This window comes from Ixodes scapularis, unplaced genomic scaffold (assembly GCF_016920785.2).
Source record: "Ixodes scapularis isolate PalLabHiFi unplaced genomic scaffold, ASM1692078v2 PGA_scaffold44__24_contigs__length_19508400, whole genome shotgun sequence".
NCBI classification, from domain to species: Eukaryota; Metazoa; Arthropoda; class Arachnida; order Ixodida; family Ixodidae; genus Ixodes; species Ixodes scapularis.
Window position 1 is genome coordinate 7,374,392 of NW_024609873.1, and position 26,951 is coordinate 7,401,342.

Below are 26,951 nucleotides of genomic sequence, written 5' to 3' on the forward strand. Positions count from 1 at the left end.
CTAGGACGAGCCACGTGACGTGGCTCGTCCTAGCGAATCAGAGCTCTTGTTTCGCCAGCTTGACCAATAAGAGCGTGCACAGCTATGTTTTCTACGGGGTGTTACGGTTTGTGAGCACGATATCGCGAACAATGCTGCGAACAGAACGAAAGAGGGCGAGACACTCATTCCAACAAGGGGGGCCTGCCAAGCTAGTCCTAAGAAACGCGGAGGGAGCGCGCTTTGAAAATGGCACATTTTCGTAATCGGCCGCGTCATTGGCGTGCACGTGCAGCCGCCAGCACTTCAAAAATAATTTATTTCGGAGTAAATACTTTACTTACAGGAATAAAATTTTTGGACAGCATTCTTTATGAGTTGTAAAAGCTGGTCAGCCTATTTTCCAAAAATGTGACTTTTTTGAAAAAATCGCGATTCCTAGGCCGTGCCTCCCCTTAAGAGAGGGAGCAACTCTAACCATTGAGAGCATTTGCAATTCAATGGCAGACGCCTCTTGGGCATCTATCTGCCTTTAAAGGCAGACACCCAGGAGTGACCTTTGTACAGATGCATTTCATTGTCGCATGGCCAGTATGGTGAGAAAACAGGGCAGAGGCGGACGCATTTGCAGAAGGTGAACGCTTTGAGTTCCAACTCCTTGCAGGCTGCAACTCATTTTGCAAACACGGCTCACAAACCACATGACCACGACCGAGCAGTTGCCTTTCTCTTAAATCTAGGCTCTCTATACCGACGAAAGACAAGCTTGAGCACGAACTCGGTGCCGTGCGCGCTTCTTTGTTTGCTTTGTGTTTCATGTCGGCATCGCTGGTTGGTATGGTCGCTCTTGTGCGGAAGTCTAACTTCGCTGAAGCACCGATTCGGTGAGTCATCGCCGCTCAACAATGGAGAGTCCCTGCACCGCCGGCACCTCAGCGGGGAAATCGAAGGCGATCTCCTTGAAACAAAAGCGTGCCATCCTCATCGAAGTATGCATAAACGTAAGGAATCCCGTTCACCACCAGCGTCCTCCGCGGTAGCAGTCGCAGCTGCCTACACAGTCCATACGTAGCTTGCGAGATCTTTTCTCGATCATAGCTTCTCGCAGTTGGCGAGAAGCAGCTTCGATCTAGCAGAAAGCACATGCAAGGGAGCTTTGACCACTTTCTACAGGCACGATAAACATGTACCAGTAACGGCCAGTGTTATCTTTTTTTTTTTTTTTGGGGGGGGGGGGGGGGGGGGGGGGGGGGTACTTTTAGGAGTCCAGATACTACAACGAAGAAGCGGATATAGCGAAGTGATTTTCGATTCCCGTTGACTTTGTTATAACCGATCTCGACAGTGCCTATATTTAGTAAACAAACAGAATTGGTATATAGTAATTATGAACCAATTCAATGTGCCCACTAAACATAAAGGGAAGCCCTTCTCTGCTAAATATAGTGGGAAAACTAGAAACAGTGTATATTATTGTACATCAATTCAATTTAGGAATAATTGGCAAGAAAACGGTGCCATGCTGAGGAAAATTGAGTCTGCCAAGCTCAATAGAGGTCCAAAGAGACACAAAGAATCCCCAATGCTATCACATTATATTTTCCTTTGCTGCAGTCAGAGAAAAGACATGCTAGTTTCTTGGAACAGTTCCAGCATGCTAGTCAACTTCCTAAGTGTCGAAACAGATTTGGCGGCTAGAGCACAATCAAGAGAAAGCTATAACCTTCCAACAGGAATGCGAGTAAAAATGTTAAAAGCAGGCGAGCATAGTGCGGGGAGAAACACGAATGAAGGTGAGTTCCCCACCTCTTGGGCTGAGTTGATGTCCTTGTAGAGGAATAGGTTCCGGTTGGTAAGCACCACAAAGGTGGGCGTCCAGCTCTTCTTCTGCTTCTTGCCGCCCCTCACCAGCTCGGTTTTGTTCAGCGTTCCCTGCCGCGTCACCATCTGCAAGCAGCCCACATCCACAAAACAAACGTTTTTTGCCGAGCCCCCGCTACGTCCGGCAACTGTTCTTGTCCAATTTTTCTTCACTCTCAAACCCATGAGCAGCCGTGGGACCGGGATCATGGGCGTTCTCCGGGTATTACCCAGGCCGTGGGTTCCGGAACTGGGTTCTTAGCAGGTCCCCCAGAGCCCCCTTAGCAGTTCCCAAATTTCCTTGGCCCCTTGTAAAATGTTCTTTCAGTTTCACAAGGTCTAAGCCAGTCACTAATGCCCAACTATGTGCCAAACACTCCCCCAGTCAGAGCATCGTTGCTTGCGAAGTCTAGAATTCTGAACCGATTTACTGCCTCAGTGCCGACATCGGGAAAGGTTCCTTGGCTATGATTCAAGACAGAAAGGTGTTTCTCAAGATCGAAACATTTGAGAACTCCTGCCCCAGGGGTTACTGAGGTCCCCAAATATAGACACTTTACACACGCGCCAAATTACAGCCGCCATTGCTGACCTTCTCTTGTCTTACCGAGATGCTGACCAACTGAGACGGTAGTTGACGATCCTCTACAAAGGACGATGCTTTAGAAAAGGGCACAATTGAATCTAATATGGCAATAACCTGGCCTGCTATGGTAATGATGAAGTGAAATAAACGAAATAAGAGGAAACAAAAACTGAAGGTCAGTTATGGCGGCATCCATGCACAGCTGCTGCAAAGCGTCTATATTCACTCATCCCCGACTCCAGGTTAAACTTTTTAGTTAGGACACTTTGAGCACAACTAAGTTATGTACACATCAAATAACTGCTCTAAGTCAAACATGTCCACTTCAACATGTTTCCAAGCCCGTCGGCAACTTTATTGGAGGAACACACCGAAGCAAGTTCCTTGGCCGTCTTTCAGAGTGACTAGAGTTCCCTTTAGATCTAAAGTTTTAAAACTCGTGCTCCATCCTACCACTATTTAACTCGTCCAATCCTACAGCTTCCAGAGCATGGGCGAAACTCAGTACCTTTAACCCTGTGCCCTGATCCAAGTGATCATTACAACACTCTTTGACAATCGTGCCGACATCCGTTTTTAGTCATAGGGGTCCAATTTTTGGCACTGCCAGAGTGAAAGTGGTATCTAACTTTCCTCTCATGAAGCGAGCTTAGCTATTGTTTCAGACGGTTCGCTCGCTAACCTAAGCCAAGAATAGGGTGATTCTGCTACGAAGTGCCATTTGCAGCTGAAAATAAAACAAGAAAAAAATGTATGTTGCCTGCTAACGAACTGAAAAAAGTTGATCAACTGCTATGAACAGAGTGCCGCGGTAAGGCGATATCGGATGCAGGCTGAAATTGTGATCATCTACTATTTCATGCTGATCGGCAACCAATGCTTACCTTAGAAGTTTCAAGTTGTTACACTGCCACACACGAGCTGACATCCACTGATGCAGTGAGGAGCACATGAGACAAGTATATGGAAGACACTTCTCACCATCTGTCGGTTAGTGGGACGCTCTCACTAAAGTAACGCCCAATCGCAAACTTGTAAATGGGAAGAAAATTCCTCATTGGTCGATTGCACTTGTACAGAAAAAAAGCTATGACGGCGCGTCAAATTAGCAGGCGAGAAAGCCCTCGTTCTAACCCAGGACCAAAATCGGAACCCCAGGATGCAAGAATGAAATTGCTTCATTTACCTGCACCTGCTTACACAGATGCAGAAAAGCGGAGCGCAGTAAAAAAATGTGTTGGGCAACATAGTTCCGGTGCGAGTCTTAAGATAGACTGCGCTCGTGAATTGAATGTGGCAGTGTGCACGGATATAGCTGGTGCAGGAGGTGCAGGCTTATTAGATGAGCCTAAGGCCAATGGAGGACACAAAGCAAAAAGGACTCGCCTCAAAGGCATCCAGACTCTCGATGGCATCCGCGATGGCACTGCCTCGCAGGGTGAAGTCCTCCGGGAGAATCATGGAGCGCGTCCGGAGCGCTCGAGCGTGTTTGGCGTTGGCGTCTGCTGTGGTCGACGACACCAGGGGCAGAGTGGGTGGGGGCGTGGGCTTGAGTCGGCCTAGTTTCGGCGTCAGGCACTGGGTGGCACGGGAGCCGGGCATGGCGTTGAGCGAGGAAGTCGAGGAAGAGAAGGTTGTCAGGTCGCGCCCCCTGGCCTCTGGGTCTTCCTCCAGGGAGCTGGACGCCGACAGCTTGGGCCGGTCCGGCTGAGACGCTTTGCCCGCATCCTCGGTGGAGCTGTACCACTGTCGAATTATCGGGTGATTAGCCAATTGATTGATCAATCCGTCCATATATCCACCAATATATTGAGCCGTGGAGCAACACAGCGTAGAAGGGTTCAGGCTTTCATAACGGGCTGAGGAGAGTATCGAGGGACGGCGAAAACAATCTACAAAACCTGCCTATCATCGACCAGAGATTGGTGCATAGTGCCAATTTAGAGTTGAATTTACATTACAAGTCAATTTCCCGCGAGACATGAAAATTTGCATTTTTCTGATGAGCCAACATGCTCTGCAACAACCATTTTATTTACGCTAAAGCTTTCTCACGTTTAAATCTGCGCCTTTAACTCATCATAAGTTCCTCAATCTTGGAAAGCATGTGAGTGAGAGAACGTAGTAGAGAGGAAATTAAATGAGCAGAATGTCAGCAACTGTGGTTGCCATAACATTTTCAAGCACATTAAAGAATAAGTCTGGTCTCAGCTAAGGCAATACTGATGTGGTAAGTGATGTTTAAAGTGGATACTGTAAGTAAGCGACGAGTTCTCGATTGCAATTGATTAAGCTCAGATGCGCAATAAACTGAAACAATAGCAATTTAGGAAATGAAACAAAGTTTTAAGCTTTATGGCCAAAACAATTGTGGGTGTTTAACACAGACACTTGATCAAAAGTTGCAGCATTTGATAAAAAAATAAAACAAGCAACTATTCGCAACACTCCAATTCCCCACCGAGCATGCTAAGGAAATGAGAACCACGTGCGAGTTCCACCTTCTTACTAAGCAAAAGCAGGAAAAAAAGACGATTTGGGCTGGTTCAGATACAGTACCCCCCATAAACCAATTAGGGTGAACTGAACTGGACTGGAGTTAGTTACGGCAGAGTCCACAAAATAATGTAGGTATTGTCAATGGTTCAATTGGATGGCTGGGTGGCCCCGGTGAAAACGTTGCCAAACAAAACCGGGTCTCGACCAAGCTGCCAATCCAGAATGCCGAATCATCTATAAAACAATCCGTTTAGAGACTGACAAACTTTGGTATTTGTGTGCAGGCAAATGTAAATTTATCAAAATGTCCCAATTGGCACAAGTGTACCACCCCTGCAGTTTTTTACGAATGCTCAAACAGCACCTACCCAAATCTATGCAGATTGAGAAGGAATCAACGTAAATAAAAAGCTAAACTCGGCAAACAGAAAGAGTGACGCAATATCTCTATAGGTGGCACCACGAATTTGCTTACAAATAAACTGCAGCGTGCCAACGCCCCCTCCTTCCAGGGTACGCGAACACCAATATGTGGACACTCACGACACATCCAAAGCAATACTAGAGCAATGAGTCACATGAGCAACATCACCAATACTACAACTCACACCCAACATGCGTTAAGACGAGCGAAAGGGCTTCGAACTCGAGCAAGGAGGCAGTTCGGACACCAAAAAGAATACCGAGATAAGAACAAAATCAAAGGACAACGAGTGGTCAGGACAGCTCTCGAAAACAAACCTCTTCCTCGGACAAACTCGACGATGACGACGACATAGTCTCCAGGGGAGCGAAGAAGAACTCATACTCCGAATCCCTGCTCTCCACCGAGCCCGCAGTGAGACATTCAAGCTCGTACGAGCTGGTCCTCCCCAGAAAGCTCTTGAAAAACGCATCCATCCCAATGACACACGCTCACCCCCTCCGAGACCCAACGGGTTTGCAGACCGGGTACGAAACGACGCAGGGCGAAACGCGCGTCAACACACCTCGCGGGAAGTCGGGCCACCCCTCACCCCGCCCCGCATCTAGACAGGAAATCTGACTTCCTTCGAGAAGCGAGCATAGGGACGCCAGGAAGCAAACCCTTTCAACTTCCAGTTTTGAGACGCCGGGACTGATGCGGTCGTTTTCTTTGTGCGTGCAACGCGGTGGCCAAACGTTGAACTTTTTTTTTTCTCTCTCGTTGCGACCGATGGCACTGTCGTCGGGGTCATTGCAGCCCCCAATTTGGCTGTTGCCACGCTGATGTCATCCGGCCGTTCCCAGAAACCTAAAAAAATGTGTTTGGCTCGAACTGTGTGCAGCTTCTGCGATGTTTGCTAGGCCGGGCGGTGAGCGCCGGAAGGTGCAGATGTGTTTGTTTGTGCATTCGGAGGTCTACAACAAAGGATATGGCAACAATGAGGAAGTCCTGCGCGTGGGAGAAGGGCACGCAGAATTTCAGGTGAGCGGAATATCACCGACGTCGGGAGAAAATTCGAATTTTTTGAGCTCATAGTAGAAACAAGTGCAGAAGAAAGTAAACAGGCGTTTCGACTTCGTGCACTGCATCTTTAGAACGTCATCTTAACTGCAGCTTTCGTTTGCCTTTCACTTAGGCACTTCTCTTCCCCTGTATAGTACAATGCTGTCAAGAACTTCTTGCGCAATTGTGCGGCTTTATCTAGCGTTTCATTTGCATGTGCTGTTGTACGAGAGAAGTGCTCGTTAAAACCTTGCACTTAGGCCAGAAACTTTGACGGTGTAGTATGCCACATATGTAATGGAGTGTGCTTTGAAACACTGATTTGCCTCTAGCCCGCCATGCAGACTACATTCCCTTGTCCTGTTTCAACTAAAGAAGGCTCATCCAAAGAAATTTTCACCTAAAGTCATTGTTCTTGAAGTCGGTTTGGTCTAAGATTTGTTCAGCTAAGTAGATGAATTTCTTCTGATCTTCTCCAAATTTCTTTAATATGCAGAGGATCTTATGTACTCAAAAAACTATCTTTGCAAAGTCCAACATATTTTCTACTAGATGAGCCAAACAGAAAAGACAAAACGAGGCTCTTTTTTTTTTTTTTATTGAGCCTTGGGATTTTAAGGATTTCCGACATTTTAGGCTAGTCTATGGGGGTGGTCTTAAAATGCACAACTTCACCCCAATGCATGTGATTTGTCACCATACCAACGTTTCAAGGATATAAAATTATTGCCAAAGATACATTTACGTAAACTATTTGATGACCTAACAGTAAGCTCAGCTCCAGGACCGGACAACATTTGTTTGAAACTCCTCAAACTTGGTAAAGATGAATGTTCTTATGTCCTCGCTTTTATTTATAAACAATTCCTTAGAAACTCGGGAAGTACCCGACTATTGGTAACATGCTCGAGTTATTCCATTTCATAAAGATGGCTCTAGGAATGAATTTGCTACCAATATCTTTAGCTAGTGCTCCTAGTGAACTTATGAAGCACATGGCATTCTCAAGTAGTATAATGGTCAAATCCTTGAAAAAGATTGCCTGTCGCAAGCGAGATTTGAACCTGGGTCTGTTGCGTGCAAAGCGAAGGCATTAACGCCGGGCTACGCCACAGCATTAATAACCCGCTCTAAAACTATGGTTTTAGAGCGCAGCTCTTAGGGGCCCGTTTCCAGCCTGAGCGGCGTCGGCGTCGGCGTCGCCGTCGGTGTAACCGCACCCCTCCCCCTCCTCCTCCTCCTCCACCTCCTCCCCTCCTCCTCTTCCCTCTCCTCCTCCTCTCCCTCCTTCTCCCCTCATTATGTAGTATGGTCCGAGGGGGTCACGTGACCTCGGGGGGAGGGGGTCACATGACCTTGGGGGGCAAGGAGGAGAAGGGGGAGGAGGAGGAGGGCAGTCCGGGGGGTCACGTGACCTCGGGGGGAGGGGGTCACATGACCTTGGGCGGGGCGTCACGTGACTTCGGCGGGGGGAGGGGAGTCACCCCCCGGGGTCACGTTACCTCGGGGGGAGGGGGTCACATGACTTCAGAGGGGGGTCACGTGAACTCGGGAGGGTCACGCGACTACCCCCTCCCCTCCCCTCCCCCCCGAGATCACGTGGCCCCCGCGAGGGGAAGAGGAGAACGCAGGGGAGCAGGGAGGATGAGCAGAGCGGACGAATCCGAATTTTCATTTCTCCGAAAAATTATTTTAAAAGACTCTTATCTCTTGTCCCTGTTTCCGACCGCTCTTGAGCGGCAAGAAGGAAAGGAGTACGAAGGTGGAGGAGGAGGCGGAGGAGAGACGAGGAGGCAGAGGCGAGGCGACGGGAGGAGCTTGAAGGACAAGGAGGCGGTGAAGGACAGAGAGGGGGTGGAGGGGGAGGAGGAGGGGAGGAGGACTAGCAGGCATGATCACGAGGGAGGAGGAGGAATATAACCTCCCCTCAGTACCCTTCCCTCCTCCTACTCAAGAGCTGCGCTCCAATTCGGCGTTACAGAGAGTTGTAAACGGCTTTCACTTTTTGTAGTATCCAATGCCCACTGCACACTCTCTCTGTTAAAAAAAAAAAAAGCCCATAACGAGATTGTTTTGTAGCACTGTCAATGCCAAAAACTCAAAAGCTCGTGCAAAAAAAAAAAAATGCTTTCATAAGCTAAAAAAAAAAAAGAGAAGTGTTTGGAAAAAAACAGGTGCACCGTAAAAGTCCCGAGATGCACCAACCCTGAAAGGTAACCCACGCCTATTTTCGGCTTGCATTGCTATTCTCTTTTAAACACCGAAAAATAGCCCACCCCTGTAATCATAATATTCGGATCAATGATGACCTCGGCGTAAATGTTTCAGTTAGCTGTGGCGGGATATAAGCAAACATTGCTGACTGGGAAGTACAGTCACCTACTTTGCTTCACTGCCAATCGCAGCGATAACAAGTTTGGCAGAAGCGCATGATCTAAAAATGGTATTTCTTCGACTTCTCTTGACTCCACACCGAAAGTTAGCCCACCCCTTATTTTCACCCTATTTTCTCTCGATTTTAGGCGGGCTATCTCTCGGGTTCTTACAGTATATTTTTTTTCTGAGCGCTTTTGTTCATGCACTCCACTGCCCCCCGGTGTGTGAACACGACGGCGGTGCCCAACAACTTTGCCACGACATGTTGCGGCCATCGCTATGACTGTACAGAGGATTAACGCAGAATTGTTAAATTTCTTTTTGTTGCAAAAAACATATTTTAAGTTAACTAATAATAGTCATGAAAACTTGTGTTCTCAAAAAGGGACCCATACTATTTTTATTGGTAAAAAAAAAAAAGCCAAGAATTATCTATTAGGTTTGAAACGTTCCCATACACTCCGAATTCCACGCAGGATTCCTCGACAATTAAGGGCATGTTGCTCGAATAACGTAGGCATATGCAGACTGTGTAACATGTTTACAAAAGAGAAAGAGGGGAGAGACAACAAACGCAATGCCACCTTCTCGGACGCCGCCTGGAACGGCGCGTTGGCTCCGCGTCCGTAGTAGAAGGTGCTGTTCCCGTTGTGCTGGACGGCCTTCTCTTGGAGGGAGTCCCTCGGGAGGGAGAGGGACCCCTTGTGGGACAGGCCCGGCTTCTTGGCGGGGGGCAGCGGGGGAGGGCCCTTGCGCCGAGACGCCGGAGGCGAAGCGGAGGACAGCACCACCACCGTCCGCTGAGACTCCTGCGGCGGTGGACATTGCGTTTTGGAAGAGCGCACAACAATAAAGAAGTTACACTAGCTCAATTGTACCGACAAAGACTGAGAAGCACAGATCGCGCTGTGACTAGGCTGGGTCCATGCTATGCGCGAGTGTCACATCATGAGGTCAGTTGACTGACGTTGCACGACGTCACTTTAAGAACGCAAACTCTCCTTTGATCTACTTCCCAAATGTTCTGTACAAAGAATACACTAGCGATGTGCAGTAAAATACTGAGCATGTGCCCCTGTCGCGATAACCGCACCTCCCAATATAAAGGTAACTGATATTTTTCTTTGCACCAGCCGCTTGTCAAAGCACACTAATGCAGAGTAATGAAGCTTTATGCGCGCAAGCCGGTGTAAAACGGTGGAGCTTTGCTGCTTTAAAAATGAGGTGTTCTGCCAGACTCCTATACTGTTCCGTCAGGTCAAAACAAGCAACCATTCCTTCTGCTTTTTCACTTAATGAGTATCCGTCCCCATTTTTTTTAGATAATATTAAACTTTTAGGTGGGCACCTACTCAGTATTTTACGATATATACGCAAATCTGTGAAATCCGTGCAGCATGACGTCGTAGTGTCAAGCTGTAATGACTCGATGTCACAGAATGTGGTTATGCGACGTAATGTAATGTCACACAGTGATGACCAAATGTCACGTTACGCTCAACTTAGGCATACTGTAAGCGACTTAATTTTCGCGGGCTCGAATTTTTGCGAATCGGGCCAAAGCTGCAAATTTGACACTATTCGCGGGTTTTAATTTCCGCAAATCGAGTTTAGCTTCCGTAGCGTTCACATATTGCCCAAATTGTTCGCGGGATGTATCTTTTGCGAATCGTAGGCGATTCGCAAAAATTAGGTCCCCGCGAAAGTTTACTCGTTTACAGTATCTGTTAAAGTTGACACCATGCTGCCACGTGACACCATGTCTTCGTACCGCAAGTCACGTGACCTTGTGCCCCCCCCCCCCAACACCCGTCGCATGGCCATGTGAGCTGGGGTGGGGGCCAGCTTAATTTAGCAGAATGTTAGCCTGTTAAATTTTGCAGATGATGGCACGGTACGGCTATGGTGACGTGACACATATCTAGGGTGTGTATTTTCCTGTTTTAACCGAAAAACACCGATAAACATCCGTCGGTGAAAAAAATACAAAATCGGTTAAAACCGAAAAACACCGGTGGTTGGATATTTTCGCCCCGGTTAAAACCGAAACACACCGGTCGTTGCACGTTTCCGACCTAGCGAAACCCTTTCCCCGTAGAGGTTCGTCAAACGTGTTATCTCGTGGATCCAGCCTCCTTCCAGTGTCTATACATGGCTTGCACGTGGCGTCAGTCCGCCCTCCTTTCTGGGGGTGAAAAGCGTCTAGTTAACGCAGTGAAAGCTAAGCTCTCACACGCCTTTCCCCCATTGTGTCACGCCTTTCCCCCATTGTGTCGCCCATGGCTCCCTTTTGTGGAAAAATTAATGCAGCGTAGGGTACGCTCTCACGTGCCTTTTCCCCATTGTGTCTGGCCAAGTAATGTCGGTGCAAGCCATGTATTCAGAGGTTGCCGTGGTTCCTGGAAGACACTACCAACATCCGTGTCGTAAAGGGCTACCGACCTTTCAGAACTGAGATGGGTTCCTTGTTATCTGTTTAGTTTCCATGGGCTTTTGGGGAAACGGAAAGAGGGTTTTGTTGGCGGGGGAGTTTTTCGGCTGTCTATAAAAGACCCGTTCTGTAAGAAAATTTGTAGACGTGTTTGAGAAGACGCGTCCGTCCCGCGTCTGCGGGTTTTCTCAACCTGAGACTTGCTTCCCTTCGTCGTCACGCGGAATAGAAGGCCACCAGGATGGGAAGTAAGCGGAAAGCTCAGAATGACTACGCTACAGATTTCATGGATGAATCGTCGTTCTGCCTCCGCTTGCCCATTGTTAATTCGTGCATAAGCGTGGAGGCTGGAGCTGCCACAGGGATTTGTGCCTTATGAAAGTATCTATCGGCTGGTCTCCGAGACGAGAGCTAGCTGAGTGACCCAGAATCAGTTTCTTTGTTACCGCCAGTATGCTGTGACTAGCACCGTTGATCCAGTGCTATTTTGGAAACTTCATTTACCTGACTGGCCACTACTGTCCCAAGCCTGACTGGACATTTTGGGATTTCCTGTGTCCAGCGAAAATGTGGAGCGTGTGTTTTCAAAATTGCGGGTTGTGAACCGCAAGGAACGTGCTGCCATGACGGATGCAAGCCTCTCGAAGTATGCTTGCAACTACTATAATAACCAAGTGTGAGAAATATATGCTTTCTCGAGAAGTGTATGAAATATGTGAATAAAATTAGAACTCTCTGGTCTGTGATCAATCGCATTTTTTTCCACCGATAATCACCGATTTTAGCGTCGTCGTGAGACGTTCCACCGAAATACACCGGTGTTTCGAAAATAAATAAACACCGAAAAACATCCGCCGATTTTTCTCACAAATACACACCGGAAAGTACACACCCTACACATATTCCAACTTGGCTCATCTTAAAATGCATTCTGCATTAAAAAGCCCATCCAAAAAGAATCATACGTTCAATAGAACAAATCATTGCTGCTGCTGCTTTCCTGGGTTACAAAAGGCATTAATCTAGGCGTGTGCATCGTACAAGCTACCGTTCAGGTTTGGGCGTTTTAATGGAAAAGGAGGCAACATTTTTATAAACAAGCTATTGTTCAGGTTTAGGGCATCTTACAGGGAGGAGGCGGCAACGCTTTCATAACAGAGGAAGCTATGAATAGAAGCCACACACAGCCCAGTGGCCAGTGCTCTCACTGCACACTGAGGCACATATCTCTTCCTGGATACAGTACAAACGTCAAAAGGGTGCTTATCGGCGACTAAAAACTTGTCATGTATCGTAACTTCATTACAAGCTCCTATCTACTTTAAGCAGTACATATAGTTTTATATGCTCTTGTGCACTCACTTTCAATCTCTCACATGCTCAGACCAAACTAAAATTGTAAATTCAAGAACTCAAACTCAAAATCCTAAACATGAACTCATGAACCTGAACTCATGAGCTTCAACTCATGAATTCACGAACTACAACTCATTCACTCACAAACTCAAAGTCGAACATGAATTAATATTTTCCAATTCGGAATAATCTAGTTTTCCCGACGTGAGGCAACTCAAGCGGAAGAGGGTTTACATTAGAACCTTAAGGAATCCGTCCTACTTACGGGAGGTTGATAAACCGTAGCCAGAGGGGGTCGCGGTGCCTCGTTCCTCCGCCGCGGAGGCTTCCAGGAGCGCTGCCCGGTGCGGAAGTTGTAGTAGTACTTGCGCCCCACGTGGCGGGCGTCATACTCCGCCCAGTGGTCGCTGAGGAAACGCAGCGGCTGGTCCTCTGGCGACGGCTGCGGGGGACTGGACGGGCTTGGCAGAGGAGGGAAGTTGGCGTAGATCGGGGAGCCGTCCCGTCTCTGGACAGACGGAGACTTAGCATAAGGGCCTGTTCACTCAGGATCATTTGCTTACGTCACCGATTATGAGCACGGTTCTGCGTTTTTACAGCGGAGCTGTTAACGGCTAGTTTCCCCAGTATCGTGTCCGCGGGCGAACAAATGTCGACACAAAACTTTGGGCAGCTACCACCATCGCTCATAGATGGCGGCAACCTTTTTAGCCTTTCCACTCTGGTCTTCACCAAAGTGGAAAGGCTTAATTTCTCTAGGCATCGTCCTAGAAGTCGTCCTTGAGGTCGTCCGAGAGGCTGTCCTGAAGGTCGTCCTAGAAGTCATCCTTGAGGTCATCCTAGGCATCTTAAAAGTCGTCCTTGACGTTCTCCTCGAGGTTGTCCTAGAAGTCATCCTCAAGGTCCTCCTAGACATCGTCCTTGAGGTCGTCCTTGGCGTCGTCCTCTAGGCATCGTCCTAGACGTCGTGAAGATAACAGCTTCGCTGGTCCTTCATTCATGGGAAGTGGAAGGGACCTACATTTCTGGTAAATACTCATGAATCCCGAAAATTAATCCCCAGACCGGTTTTATCAAAATCGGGAAGGGCCAGAAAACCCCAAATTGGAGCTTTTCTTCCACAAGAAAAACCCGAGCTTCCCAAACAAAAATCTTCCAAACACAATTTTATTTTGTGTTTACCTCGAACACAGCCACACTGAACTGTCCACGAGGCTTCTACTTTCTTCGGAAAGCAGGCCCCTCATCCAGTTTCCTACTTTTATCGGTACCGGGATGCTTTCCAACCATTCTGGGCAAGAGCATGTTCTCTAAAGCTTGGGGAATTCCATGCCCATGTCTTGTTTCTTCAACGTGGGACCCAATAAACATAAATTTCTTGTACGACATAAAAAAAACACTGAATCCGTAAAAAAATAAATTATAAAAAAGCATTTATTAATTAAAAAAACAAAAAACCTTCAAAACCCGGAATTCTGGTTACGAGTCTCCGGACATTCGTGCTTCATATGTCACATGCCTTTGAACTGGTGGCCACGCTTTGCACGAAGTACCAATGACTAGTGCAGGGGTGGCCAGGCTGGCCTGGCCTAAGAGCCGCAAACAAAACCGCGGAACTTCTAAGAGCCGAGGGGGGGGAAGGGGGGGGGGGGGGGGGGGGGGGGGGGCAAATTTAACTTTTGTTCAGAGTCTGACGGTACATATGGGGGCACAAGGCTGTACGTATGGGAGTACAAGGCTGTCAAACTGCAAGCTGCAGTGTGCTTTATTCTGAAATTCTTTCTTTTTTTTTTTCCCTGGGGAAATGCGGAAAGGGGCGAAAAGGGGGGGTGGGGGGGGGGCTCCCCCTACGAGGGATCCGCGAGCCGCACTTGGACCAGCAAAGAGCCGCGGTTTGGCCACCCGTGGACTAGTGGCATAAGCAGGTGACTAGCGGCATAAGCAGACATAAGCTCCCATAACGTAACGCAACATAAGCAAATACTACCGTGTGAATGGGACTTAAAGCGGTAGTACAGCAAAATAGAGTTCTTTCAAACGGCTCAAGGAAACTGACTGCCCATGGAGAAATTGCTTTGCGCAATGAAATGTTTAACGACAGCCCTCCACCACACTACTAGTTCTAAACCCTTTGGTAGTGAAAGGACAAAAAAAAAAAAAAATTCGTCCCCTACTACAAATGACGGTGCAAGACAAGATGTGCAAAGCGCACCACTTAACATGCCTTCCACCAAACAAAAAAGCATGACCATTCCAACATCTCAGCCTAAAAGCCAGAAACCGAAACCAAGCCAACTAACTGTGCGACAAGTCTGCAATGCTCTTTAACTTGTGCACAACACACACTATCATAAAGTTAATATAGCTATTGACAGGAAAAGGTCTCAAGTGTTCTGGTCACTCAAGGACAGTGGGCATAGACGCAGACACTGGTGGTCTCGGTGGGCCCACATCATTGGCAACGCCTTATTATACACAAAGAAGCAGCAAAATGACACCCATAAGGTCGGTACCTAGCCCCTTTCCAGCTTACTTTGCAGGAAAATACCGGCATTGTGCACTGTACGAAGAAAAAAAATAGTTGACAAGCACTCAAACAACTTCCGTCGTGGCTAATTGAACCTGTCTAACTAAGTGTCTGCCTTCTTTCTCCGCTCTTCCGTCGCTCTCTCTCTCTCTCTTATTCTTTCTCTCGGGGCCCCCGCCGCGCTCTGCTCCCGTTTCTAACCCCCGCTCGTCATAGACGTCTGCCAATGCAAGAAAGCAAGTCGGTTGCAACTATACGATTCCACAACGAAAAAAAGAAGAAACAAAAGGATCGGAGGTAGAGAAGAAGCGCTCACAGGCCGCTCGGGATGCTGCGCCCCCGCAGACGAGCTCCTGGACACGTCCACAAGGCTGGAACCGGCCGAGCCGGTTGCCTGCTCGCCGTCGGAGTAGTCCACCTCGGGCTCGTCGAGGGACTCGTAGGAACCTTTCCGGTGTTCCTCCGGCTGGTCCAGAGAGGAGTGCTCCTCCAGCTGGTCCAGGGAAGACGAGGAAGAGCGACTGGATCGGAAGGTCGACAGCGGCTGCGGCATCCTCTCCACCTCCTCCTGGGGCAGGGCAGTTGACGAGCCCTGCGCGGCGGCCGACGGGGGCTTCGGTTTCTCGGCGTTCATGGCAATACGGAAATGCAGACGATTTTCTTGTTATCCGTGTATTTGTATTGCCAGCCTTCCAGTTGTTGCACGAGTGGGAATTTAAGAGCACCTTCACAATTCACGTGTGCTGCTAGTCTTCCTAAAAATGACTGGATTAGGGGTTTTCAATGATGCTCAGCAACTTCTTAATTGGGGCTCTATGTTTGTTTTCACTTGTTAAAAAGGGAATTGGTAGATTTAGTTAATAATCTAGCTACTTAGCAGGTTTTTTGCAATCCCTGATGTCCACTGTGGCTGGCAGATTTTTCCTGAAAAGAGTTTTTCTCAATCACCCCTCGGTAGGGATTTTTGAAAGTATTCGCAGAAACACCCGGTACATGGCTCGCATCAATGTCGCGTCAGCTGCCACTGTGATGATGTCGCATCAGCACATCTCTTCTGCAGCATACCGAGTGGTGAATAAAAATCAAGATGATTTAAATTGCAATTTAAATGACAATTTAAATAATCTTGGAATTTAAATCAGGCCAGTTTTACTATAATAATTTAAAGGGGCCCTGCAACAACTTTTTGACTAGTTTTTTATTTGCACTGAACCTGAGCGCGCTGAACATAGTAACTTCAAGAAACTTTCTTTTCTCAAATTTCGCTTTATTTTAAAAGTTATAGGCAAATTAAAAAAAATTAGCAAACAAAACCTCCTTCATGACGTCTTAGGTCCTGGCTTGAGCGGCCGTGAACTAGAGGAGGAGTAGTGAGCTCATCGAGCGCTCACGACTGCCGCACTCCGTGTCGACGGCTGGAGAGGGCGCCACTAAAGCACGTGTTGGATAGGCTGTATGAGGTGGGCGGCCAGGGCGGCTCGCATTGCATTTGATGTGCGATTAAAGACTAAATTGGCATAACACTTCATTGGCCACAAACGACAGCAAACACGGGGTAAAGATCAGTTCAGAACGGGAGCCACTTTGCGCTGCCATACTGCCAAATGGCCAAATCGCCAGCCAAGCCAATGCCGAAAGCCTTCGGAACGCTCGGAACCGGTCGGATCCCAAAACCGGTATACGACCGCGGCACCGCCGCGTAGATCCGGGACCTTTCTACACTCGCCGTTCGTCAGAGCCTCATCCCCACTAACCCTTTCTAGTATGCGCCGTTTTTTTCGCCGCTTGGTGGCGGGTTTGTCGACAAGTCTTTTCTCGTTTCCGTAATTTATAAACTGAATTTGTTTCTTTTCTGATCTAAAATACTGAACAAAAACTACTTTCATACATAATTGAAACGGTTCGCGACACTTATATTTTGTATCGACTAAAAAAAAAAAGCTTTTAGCGGCTCTGACTAGTAGTAAGCCCAGGACCAAAGACGTCACATATTGCGCGCTTTCGGCAACGCGGGCCGCCCTTGTAGGTGGAGGAGGTTCCCACGTCGTCCGGTTAAAATATGACTCACTGATATTTAGTTACTCTCTCCGTGCCCGCTGGCTTGCCCGAAATCCAAAAGACGAGGAAACCGCAAAAAAGTTAGACGCCTAAATATGATTGCAGGGCCCCTTTTAAATCAAATCTTTCATACAAAACAAAAATCCAGAAAAAAGTTTTTATTTACTGTTTATCTAATGTTTGATACTTTCGTGCATTTTGTTCTCGTACCGATATTAAATAATCATCAAGTAAAAAGAATTTACACCAGGCTGAACATGAGCAAAAAGCAGTGCTCTTCTGAACAAATCAGAGCATTGAGCTTTCTTTCAACCTTCCATTTCATTTGTCGCTTATGTAATGTCCGATTAAAAGCAAATCAAAACAAAAGAGAAAGAAAGGAAAAGTAGAAAAGTAATGTCTTATTGAAAGCAAATAGGAATGCAAAAGAAAAGGCTAATAACAAAAAAATGACCGCATCTCCATGTGGTGAATGATGTTGATTGGGGCGAAGCTCTGGTGGTGCTTGTCTGCGTAGATGCTGAGCCGCAGCATGCCGAGCCTTTCATTCGTTTTCATCCATGTCAGAAAGAGAATGTGTGGTATGGAACATGGTTATATACGCATTTGAGCATTTGACCGCAGCGCCCTCTCGTCTATAAACGGTGAGCCAATGCAGGCGAAGTTTAACGCGATTATATATGCATTTGACCGCAGTGGCCTCTCCTGTATAGACGTTGAGCGGATACATGCAACGTTTCATCCATGACATCCCCAGCTCTTGAGTTACTACCGCATCTCAGAGCCCCCTACTCGTCCCGCAGCCGTGGCCGAATGGTTAAGGCGATAGACTAGAAATCCATTGGGGTCTCCCCGCACAGGTTCCAATCCTGTCAACTGCGCAAACATTTTTTTTTTTTCATCATTTTTTTTTTTTTTTTTTACACGAGCACGTGAGCTTACGAGCACGATCATGAGCACGAGCACCAGCAAGATCGATGTGAGCACGGACGCCGGACGGACAAGGCTAGGCCCTACGGAGCTTCACCCCTAAAACTTTTAGCAAACTAAAAAGATTAGGCTGCTTTTGTCCTTATGTCGGGTGTTTATAGCAATAAAAAGTTGTCAATTAAACTGTACTTCGAAATTGACAGTACTTCTTTCTTCCGCATTGTTATCGGTGATAGGGCAGATTGATCAATAAATCTGCCGTGTAGTGACAAAGAGTCACTATTTTCTAGCTACGGTGATTTAAATCAAATTATCAGATTTAAATCAAATAAATCTGATTTATATGATTTGTCCCAAAAAGTATTAATTTTTTTCCTCTTTGGCAGCATACGTATCATGCCATTATTTTGCTTGCCTCGGCAAGAACAAGGAGAAATTATCACCAGCATGGTACAATGATGTCACATGCAAGTCGTGTATTTGCAACTTTCCCAACTTGTACGAAAGACGGCACCGCTTGTCAAAATAGTGGACACCATCCGGATGATCAAGATATATGGCTGAATTTGGGATACTAACTTATGTGACCTAGAAGTGACATCATGGCTGAACCTATTATTATGAAGCAAGGAGCCGATAATAATCAGCATCTTTGAGCAAATCTTTCACAAATTACAAACGTAGCTTTCACACTGTAGAACCATAGATGCTGAAAGTTTCAGATATGTTAGAATTTATTTTCCCTGGCTAAAACTGGTTGGCATCTATATATATATTGGTGTGATTCAATCTCACACCCAGGGTCAGACTCTCCATAAACATTGTAGGAAACACTGAGTTTGCAGTGGCATTCGATTTTCTTGCCAATGGGAACCAGTCGGTGACAGAACGATAAAACGTGATCAACGACAATCGCAGTTTTCGCAAGCGATTCTGGTATAAAATATTTGTTGTTTTCGTTAAAAATTTTGCACGCACCAATGAAGTTGTGGCAACTGCGCTGATGCTGCGAAATTATGACATCCATATTTACGGCTACAGCAACACTCCAAGTGTCACCAGCTAATGATGCCCAGAGGACCACTGAAAGACAATTCATAGCAGCGAAGAGCCACAATAAATGCTGCCATGAACTTTCTCATGAGACTCAGAACTCCACTTGCTACCATTATCTAGACAAAAGTAACTGCAACTGCCCCTAAACTTGAAAAAGTGCTTAGTACTACGGGGTGTTCCCAATGAACAAAGTGCAATTAAACTTCTCACAAAGGTGCCTTTAGGTAGTGCATTTTTTATACTCAAATTTCTAAGTTTGTAGAAAAAAAAGGAACATGTATTTTTAGAGCATGGGAGGGAAACGAAAACAAGCCATTTTGGTTGAGGCTGCCACTTATGGATGGCACCACATGGGACAAAAATTTGAAAACTTCTTCGAGTTGAACATCCATTTTCTTCACCCGCATAGGAATAATATTTTCGTTTTTTGTTTTACACTTACAAAATCTGAGTACCTTCTGAAGACACATATGGGAAAATTTGAAGTGCACTCTGTTTGTTGGCTTTTTTTTCTTTTTTTTACAATTGAATAGTGCTTGGGGCACACCCCATAGATTGATCAGACTGATCTCTAAATCGCTGCCCTTTTTGAAAACCTACCTCCCTCAGTACATACTTCCGGTCTACTACGTGCAGGCTTCAGTGTTCATGTCCTCGCCGTTATCTATCTCAGAAACCCAAGCAAACCCCTACCACAGCCACGTCTCACAGCACTTGCTAAGGTCTGCGAAACAGTGCTCGATCGTCTCGAAACCCCAACCCACCTGAAGCGACACAGAAATCGGCACGGGTGCATAGAAGTTGTCGTCGCCGTGAACGTCACTGGCGCCCGTCAAGGAGGAGCCGCGGAGGGCGTGGTGCCTGGTCACGCGCCACCACCTGGTGTGGCTCTTCTCTTGGAGTGCCTCCCCCCCGCGGTGCAGGCACGGTGCAGAACCGCCCGTGCCTTCGCCGGTTGCAGCAAACTCCGACAGCACCCTGGCCTGCTCGCACATGCTCTCATCTTCGTCTCATGCCTGCATGGAAGATGCACCAACCATCGCTGGAACCCTCGCAGGAACCACGAGACGAGGCATTGCACATTCTATTGTCGATGACAGGCTAAAAGTTCAGAGCAAGGGAAGGGAAAGCTGGGGAGGAGGAGGCAGACGGATTGCTGAAAAGAAGAGGAGGAAACGTCCCCTCTCTCCGGAACTCCGCCTGCTTCCTCCTCTCCAGTTTTCCTTTCTCTTGCCCTGAACCCATAACCTGTTGACGACTATAGGCATCACATACTAAAACTGCACTTTATGACTGAACTAATAATAATAATAATAACAACAATAATCTATCTAATATAGTCAGTATTTTCTGGTCTATAATTTTCACCTACATAGTTGTGCGGTCGGTGACGAAACGGATTTGAAATGTCTGAATCACGTTTGCAATTTATGTGCAAGCCAGAGCAAGTTTCAATATCCTCGTCACCGAATCTAAAGAGAAAAATAACCTCTGAGGCAAATTTTTGCGTTAACGTCCAGACTTGTAGAAAAAATGAATACAAGCCGCACTACTGTGAAATACGGGGCAAGCGCCCACTCAAATTTGAGAGATAATCGCAAAAAAATGGAGGATGGGCGCTTGTCTGGTCATCAGTTTTACATATCTATGTACTGTGCATATTTTCTCAGATCTTGCAAATTTGGGAATGGGCGCTTAGTGTGGAGTGGGCGGATGCGCGGTATTCTACTGTAGTGCACTGACGGAAATTTTGGAAAAAAACTGACTTCTACTGATCATAATGTAGAAAACCCGAGACTGTGGTAAAAGCAAGGAAACGGAGTCGAAGAAGAAAGACAGGGGAAAAGAACGTCTCTCTTCTACTCTTGAGAATTATAATAATTGCACCAGGTGGTTCAGCGAAAACTTTTTGAAAATTCCTAATAATAGGTTGCTTGAGAAAATTACTCTTTTGGAGAAAAAGACTGCCAGCCACGGTGGACATCGTGAATGGCAAAAAACATACTAACTGAAACATTTTCTGGAGAATAAGCTTGAGATTTTCTCATGCTGCAGGGCATAGGACTTTTTCCGCATTTTAAAAATGAATGCGAGATAATTTTGCCTGCACCTAAAAACTGCCACTGACACTGGATGGCCAACTGTGATAATTACAAAGTTAACTATAGTCGGTGTCAGGTCAAGAACAAAGTGGAAGCTCCTCCCACCTCTTTCCACTTTAGTAGAGCAAACGCTAGAGAAGAGGCGACCTCCTCTCTACCATTCGCCCCACTGAAGTGGAAAGGGGTAAGAGGAGCTTCCACTTCGTTCTTGACCTGTCACCGGCTATAGTAAATGTCCATTAATTAATTAGCCAATTTGTATGTTTTTTTGCAATCCCCGACATCGGTCGTGGCTGGCAGTTTGTTACCGAAAAGAGTCTTTTCTCAACCACCCTACTCTAGGAATTTTTCAGTCTTTACTGAAAAAGTTGGTAATATAAATGGAGAGTTTATGTGGTGCCTGCTATCAGACTAAAATTAATGAATTGTGAAATGTCGAAGAAAAGGTTACGGTGCAGGAAGACAAAAGACTATTTGACTTCTGCCTATCTTGTCCTGTCCCACTTTCTTATCCCCCCACTGGACGATGTATCCTCATTCCATGGTTGCTCGAGTCTCTCTTCTAATTCAGGCTGTTGAGATAAGTTAAAGGGCCACTCTGGTCAAAAATGAAACCAAAATAATGACTGGTTATTGCTTAGTGGCACGAAATATGATCACAGCCAAAATATTACATCAAAGTGAAGCCATACCCTCCACTAAAACTAATTTTAACCCTTTTGTGCCCAAATCTTTATTTGAAATACTTAAGACCTACAAAAACCCTGACATGGCTTTAGAACACACAAAATAACAAAAGGTCTCGGAAAAAACTTGCCGTTTTTTGTAAGCACGTTTTCTAAATGTTGCTTGTGAGCAACATTGAAAATTCTCGGCACTACTTCACGTCGAACGATTGATAACAGTTACGACATGGGAGAAGGTTCGGGCACATTTCGAATTTCGCGCGATAAAGGAAGGTATAACCGAATTTGTAATTTTTGCACCGGTCATTCTCGCGGTTTTGCGGCCAGTATTGCACAGAATCATACCTCACATCCAATGTCGGATTTGGTGGAAGGACGAGTGATCTGTATTGAAGGTTAATTTCAATCCTCCACTGTTGAGCGCAGGTATCCTCGCCCTTGCGACAGGGCGTCCTAGATTTATTGAGGCGCACGAGGCACGGAGAAAATAAATAATTCTTGAGTTGTTGCTTTTGGGCAACTTTGGGCATGAAAGGGTTACAGATGCGGCCAGCTGCTCTCCAGCAGGTGTCAAGTGGGTTAGGTTTTAGTCAAGGAACACTGGGCGGAGCATACTGGAGGATCACCGTGATGTCACGTCGCGGTGGTGCTGCGGTTTATTCCACACGCTGTACCCCGTACCACAGCACCACCGTGACGTCATGGTTGTACGGCTGATATCAGTGTTGCCATCCCTCTCTAGCAGATAGTTTTGGTTGTGCCGTAGACGCCCAAAACCAAATTTTAAGCCCATGATATTTATAAAACTACACGTAATATTGAGAAAAGAAAATTATACCTTGTAATTTAGCGACATTCTCTGGGCTGAAAAACAGTCATAAACCCAAATTCGAAAATACTGACAGGAGTTGCCCTTTAAACTCAAACGACATATCCTCACAATGTTTTACTATTTGTGGTTACAGCTATCGATAGCTTGCCATTTATGTGTTGCAGAGCCCTGCAGTTAAGGCTCGTTCCCACAGTTACGTCGACTGCGTTGCGTTGTATCGTGCGGCAGAGCGCCTCCTCATTGGTTTGTCGTAAGGGTCGCCATAGCAACAGCTCAACGCAAGCAGTCTTAAGACGCAAGTGGTCGCAGTTGCCCTCTAACGCGACTACGTGAAAAAGCATTTATTGATTTTGGTGACCTCATCCAACTTGGTCCTGCAGAGTCTGCATCAGGTGCAAATTTGTGGGTCAGGCTTGGGGGGGAGTCAGCTGAGATATGACGTTACGGCCAAAACATTGCCCCGATCTATTTTGCAAAAAATAGATTGGGGCAATAGCTCTGCAAAAAATTGTTGATATGAATAGTTGAGAAAGCATTGTTGCTAAATTAATCTTGAAGCAATAACCTTTTTCCACCACTGTGGAAAGATATTAAGGTGGGCAGAAGTTATTCTGCACATACTCTGTATAATGTGATAAAAGGTATCCTTATCTTCTATTAGACTAGTCCATTATCATTAGTATGGTTACCCTTGTTTCCATTGCAAAGTGGTCACAAACGAATTATTGGCCATATTTGACAAGTTTGATCACAAAGCATAGCGTGTGACCAAACTTGTAAAATTTTCCGATTAATTTGTTTATGAGCACCCTCATCAGAAACAGAGGTGACCACACTGTAGAGACCTTAAAAAGGAAGATGTAGCAATAGGGAAGCACAACTCATTTCTTTCCCAGATGTATAAATTGTTAGGATATTAAAGGGACCTTCAACTCTCATGGGTCCCAACACCTATTAGCATACATGGGTAAATTACTTCCAAAATGTAATTTAATTACAATTACTTTGCTTCAAACATACTTTAACTACAATTACAATTACACTACGAGAAAAGTAATTAAATACAATTACAAATTACTTTAAAAAAGTAATGCAATTACTTTACAATTACCTATTTTTGAAAGCGACCCGACTTGGGCCATATAACTTTAAACAAATTGTATAGAATGCAACATATTTGTTTATTCCTTACTCCAATGTTCATGTATTGTACTTTATTTTTATGAATTTTGTTAAATTCATGATAGAACTTGACCGTATACGGCAATGAAGCATTACGCTCATATATTTTTAATAAATAATGTTAAATTGGTTCATATGCTGGAAGACGCCAGATCGCTAAAGAAAAATTGGGTTGACACTTTCGTTGGCCAGGCAAATAAAAATGTGACAATTAGTAGTCATATAGGAATATTTTACAAGTGTTAACACAAAAGTAAAATCCACATGCACTAATACAACCACATTCACACACAAATGTCATGGTATTGTAAATTATTTACATTGAGTTGAAATTATAATGGCTCAGAAATATGTAAACAACGAATCGGGGCCCCCGAATCGTTGGATTGCCAACCTCGACTGAAAGCTGAAGCTAAATTTTTTCTTTCAATATTTTGGCACGTTTACACTATAGTTTTCTCCTCGCATCGCAGACGGCGCTACACAGCACCGTTGAGATAGGCTCCTAAGAGGATTGTCTCTAAGCCTGCAGCGTAAGCAACAACACAACAAACAATGTGACGCTATTTATGTTGTGTGTGTGAGTTTGTGCCTGTGTGTGAGTGTTTCACCGAGAGCTATGCCACTTGTACAAGCAGAGGTCGGCATTTTAGGTCGCCCTCACTCACCCTCACCCTCACAGCCACACTCACCTAGGCCCCTCACTCACCCTCACCCTCACAGCTACACTCACCCTCAGCCCCTCACTCATCCTCACCCTCACAGTCACACTCACCTTCAGCCCTTCACTCACCCTCACTGAACCTCACGGCCCTCACGCACTCACCGCCCTCACGGCCCTCACTCACTCATGGCCCTCACGCCACTCACGCCACTCACCGCCCTCACGCACTCACCGCCCTCACGGCCCTCACGCCACTCACCGCCCTCACGCCACTCACCGCCCTCACGCCACTCACCGCCCTCACGCCACTCACCGCCCTCACGCACTCACGGCCCTCACGCACTCACGGCCCTCACGGCCCTCACCGCCCTCACGGCCCTCACGCACTCACCGCCCTCACCGCCCTCACGCCACTCACTGCCCTCACGCCACTCACCGCCCTCACGCCCCTCACGCCCCTCACGCCCCTCACGCCCCTCACGTCAGTCATGGCCCTCACGCTACTCAGGCCAGCTTCAGATGGGGCAATTTCGCCCAAAAACTTTAAGTCGCAACACCAGCAACACGGGCCTCCCGCGATCACACGCAGCAACCAATTGCTGCAATTTGCCATCGTCATCATAAATTTTTATTTTTCTTGCACTATTTAGACACAATTACGCGTTATAAACGTGTTTTTATACATTTAAATCTTGTTAAGAATACTAATGCACCTTTCTGAAACAGTTTATTTAAAAAAAAACGATCGATTTCAAACCAGAACCAAGTCTTTGGGTGTCATCATCACCGTCACCAGGTATCACGTGAAAATTTTGCGTCCCTGATTGGATGCAGCCGCTTCAAACGTATTCGAATTGCTCCGAGTTGCTTGCTTATTTCGAGCCGGACCCGATCTCAGCAATTCGTGTCGATCTAGGGAAAGCTAGAGAACAACCCGCCATTAACACCAAAATTGCTGAAAAAGATGCTCGATCTGAAGGGCGCCTCACGCACTCACGGCCCTCACGGCCCTCACCACCCTCACGGCCCTCACCACCTTCACGGCCCTCACCACCTTCACGGCCCTCACCGCATTCACGGCCCTCACGGCCCTCACCGCCCTCACGGCCCTCACTCACCCTCACTCACCCTCACTCACCCTCACGAATTTTCCTGGTTCAGAAACTCACTCACCCTCACCTCACCTGTGAAGATGAGGGTGAGTGAGGGTGGGTGAGGGCCCTCATGAGTGAGGTTTGCCGAGGTATGTGTACAAGCGCTGAGGCTTTCAGAGAGGTTCCGCCGGCGCCGCAAGCTTTTGCAAAGGTAGTTGTAATTGTACCCTAAATTTTGTAATTACTGATACCAAAAAGTAATTAAATTACAATGCCTTTTAGCTAAAAGTAATTACAATTACCAAGGAAAGTAATTAAGTTACAGTCATTCAATGACACTAATTGAATTACTACCCAAGTTGCATTTTTTCCCCTTCCCATAATGCTACTTCCAAAGCTTACGGCCCAGTAGTGCCCTGCCTCTGACTTGCTCAACTTGTAAGCGGACAATTGATTAGCGAGGGATAACCTGTTGCTGTTTGCTTCATTAAGGAGTGTGACTGATTGTCCTAGGGAAGGAAGGGTAGTTGAGGAAGAATAAGAAAGCGAACTTCATAACGCTTTTATTCCTTTATACAGCGCATGTAAAGTCGTCTGCTTCTTGCGCAGGAGTTGCGGTGACGTCAAAAAGATGCCGAGCTCCGATTTAAGGAGAGTGGGTAGACCTCAAAGCAAGCTGCCTTGCGGTCTACCCCCTATCCTTCATTCAGAACCAATCAGAGCTTGGCGTTCTGACGTCACCACAACCGCTCATTGGTTTGTCGTAAGGGTCGCCATAGCAACAGCTCAACGCAAGCAGTCTTAAGACGCACGTGGTCGCAGTCGCCCTCTAACGCGACTACGTGAAAAAGCATTTATTGATTTTGGTGACCTCATCCAACTTGGTCCTGCAGAGTCTGCATCAGGTGCAAATTTGTGGGTCAGGCTTGGGGGGGAGTCAGCTGAGATATGACGTTACGGCCAAAACATTGCCCCGATCTATTTTGCAAAAAATAGATTGGGGCAATAGCTCTGCAAAAAATTGTTGATATGAATAGTTGAGAAAGCATTGTTGCTAAATTAATCTTGAAGCAATAACCTTTTTCCACCACTGTGGAAAGATATTAAGGTGGGCAGAAGTTATTCTGCACATACTCTGTATAATGTGATAAAAGGTATCCTTATCTTCTATTAGACTAGTCCATTATCATTAGTATGGTTACCCTTGTTTCCATTGCAAAGTGGTCACCACAACCACAACCGCTGCAAAAGAAGCAGACAAACTT

General features: G+C 46.4%; 1 protein-coding gene across 1 annotated transcript in view; it reads right to left on the minus strand.

Moving 5' to 3' along the window:
- The window catches only part of LOC8024834 (rho GTPase-activating protein 15), a 53,654-nt gene that overhangs the window by 23,617 nt on the left and 3,086 nt on the right, over positions 1–26,951 (minus strand). The window contains exons 2-7 of the mRNA XM_029992965.4: positions 19,891–20,142; positions 15,399–15,674; positions 12,821–13,063; positions 9,353–9,577; positions 3,812–4,171; positions 1,786–1,926 (exon numbers count right to left, since the gene is read on the minus strand). Coding sequence (XP_029848825.2) covers positions 1,786–1,926; positions 3,812–4,171; positions 9,353–9,577; positions 12,821–13,063; positions 15,399–15,674; positions 19,891–20,121 — 1,476 coding nt within the window. The 5' untranslated portion in view covers positions 20,122–20,142. The remainder of the gene's footprint in view (positions 1–1,785; positions 1,927–3,811; positions 4,172–9,352; positions 9,578–12,820; positions 13,064–15,398; positions 15,675–19,890; positions 20,143–26,951) is intronic.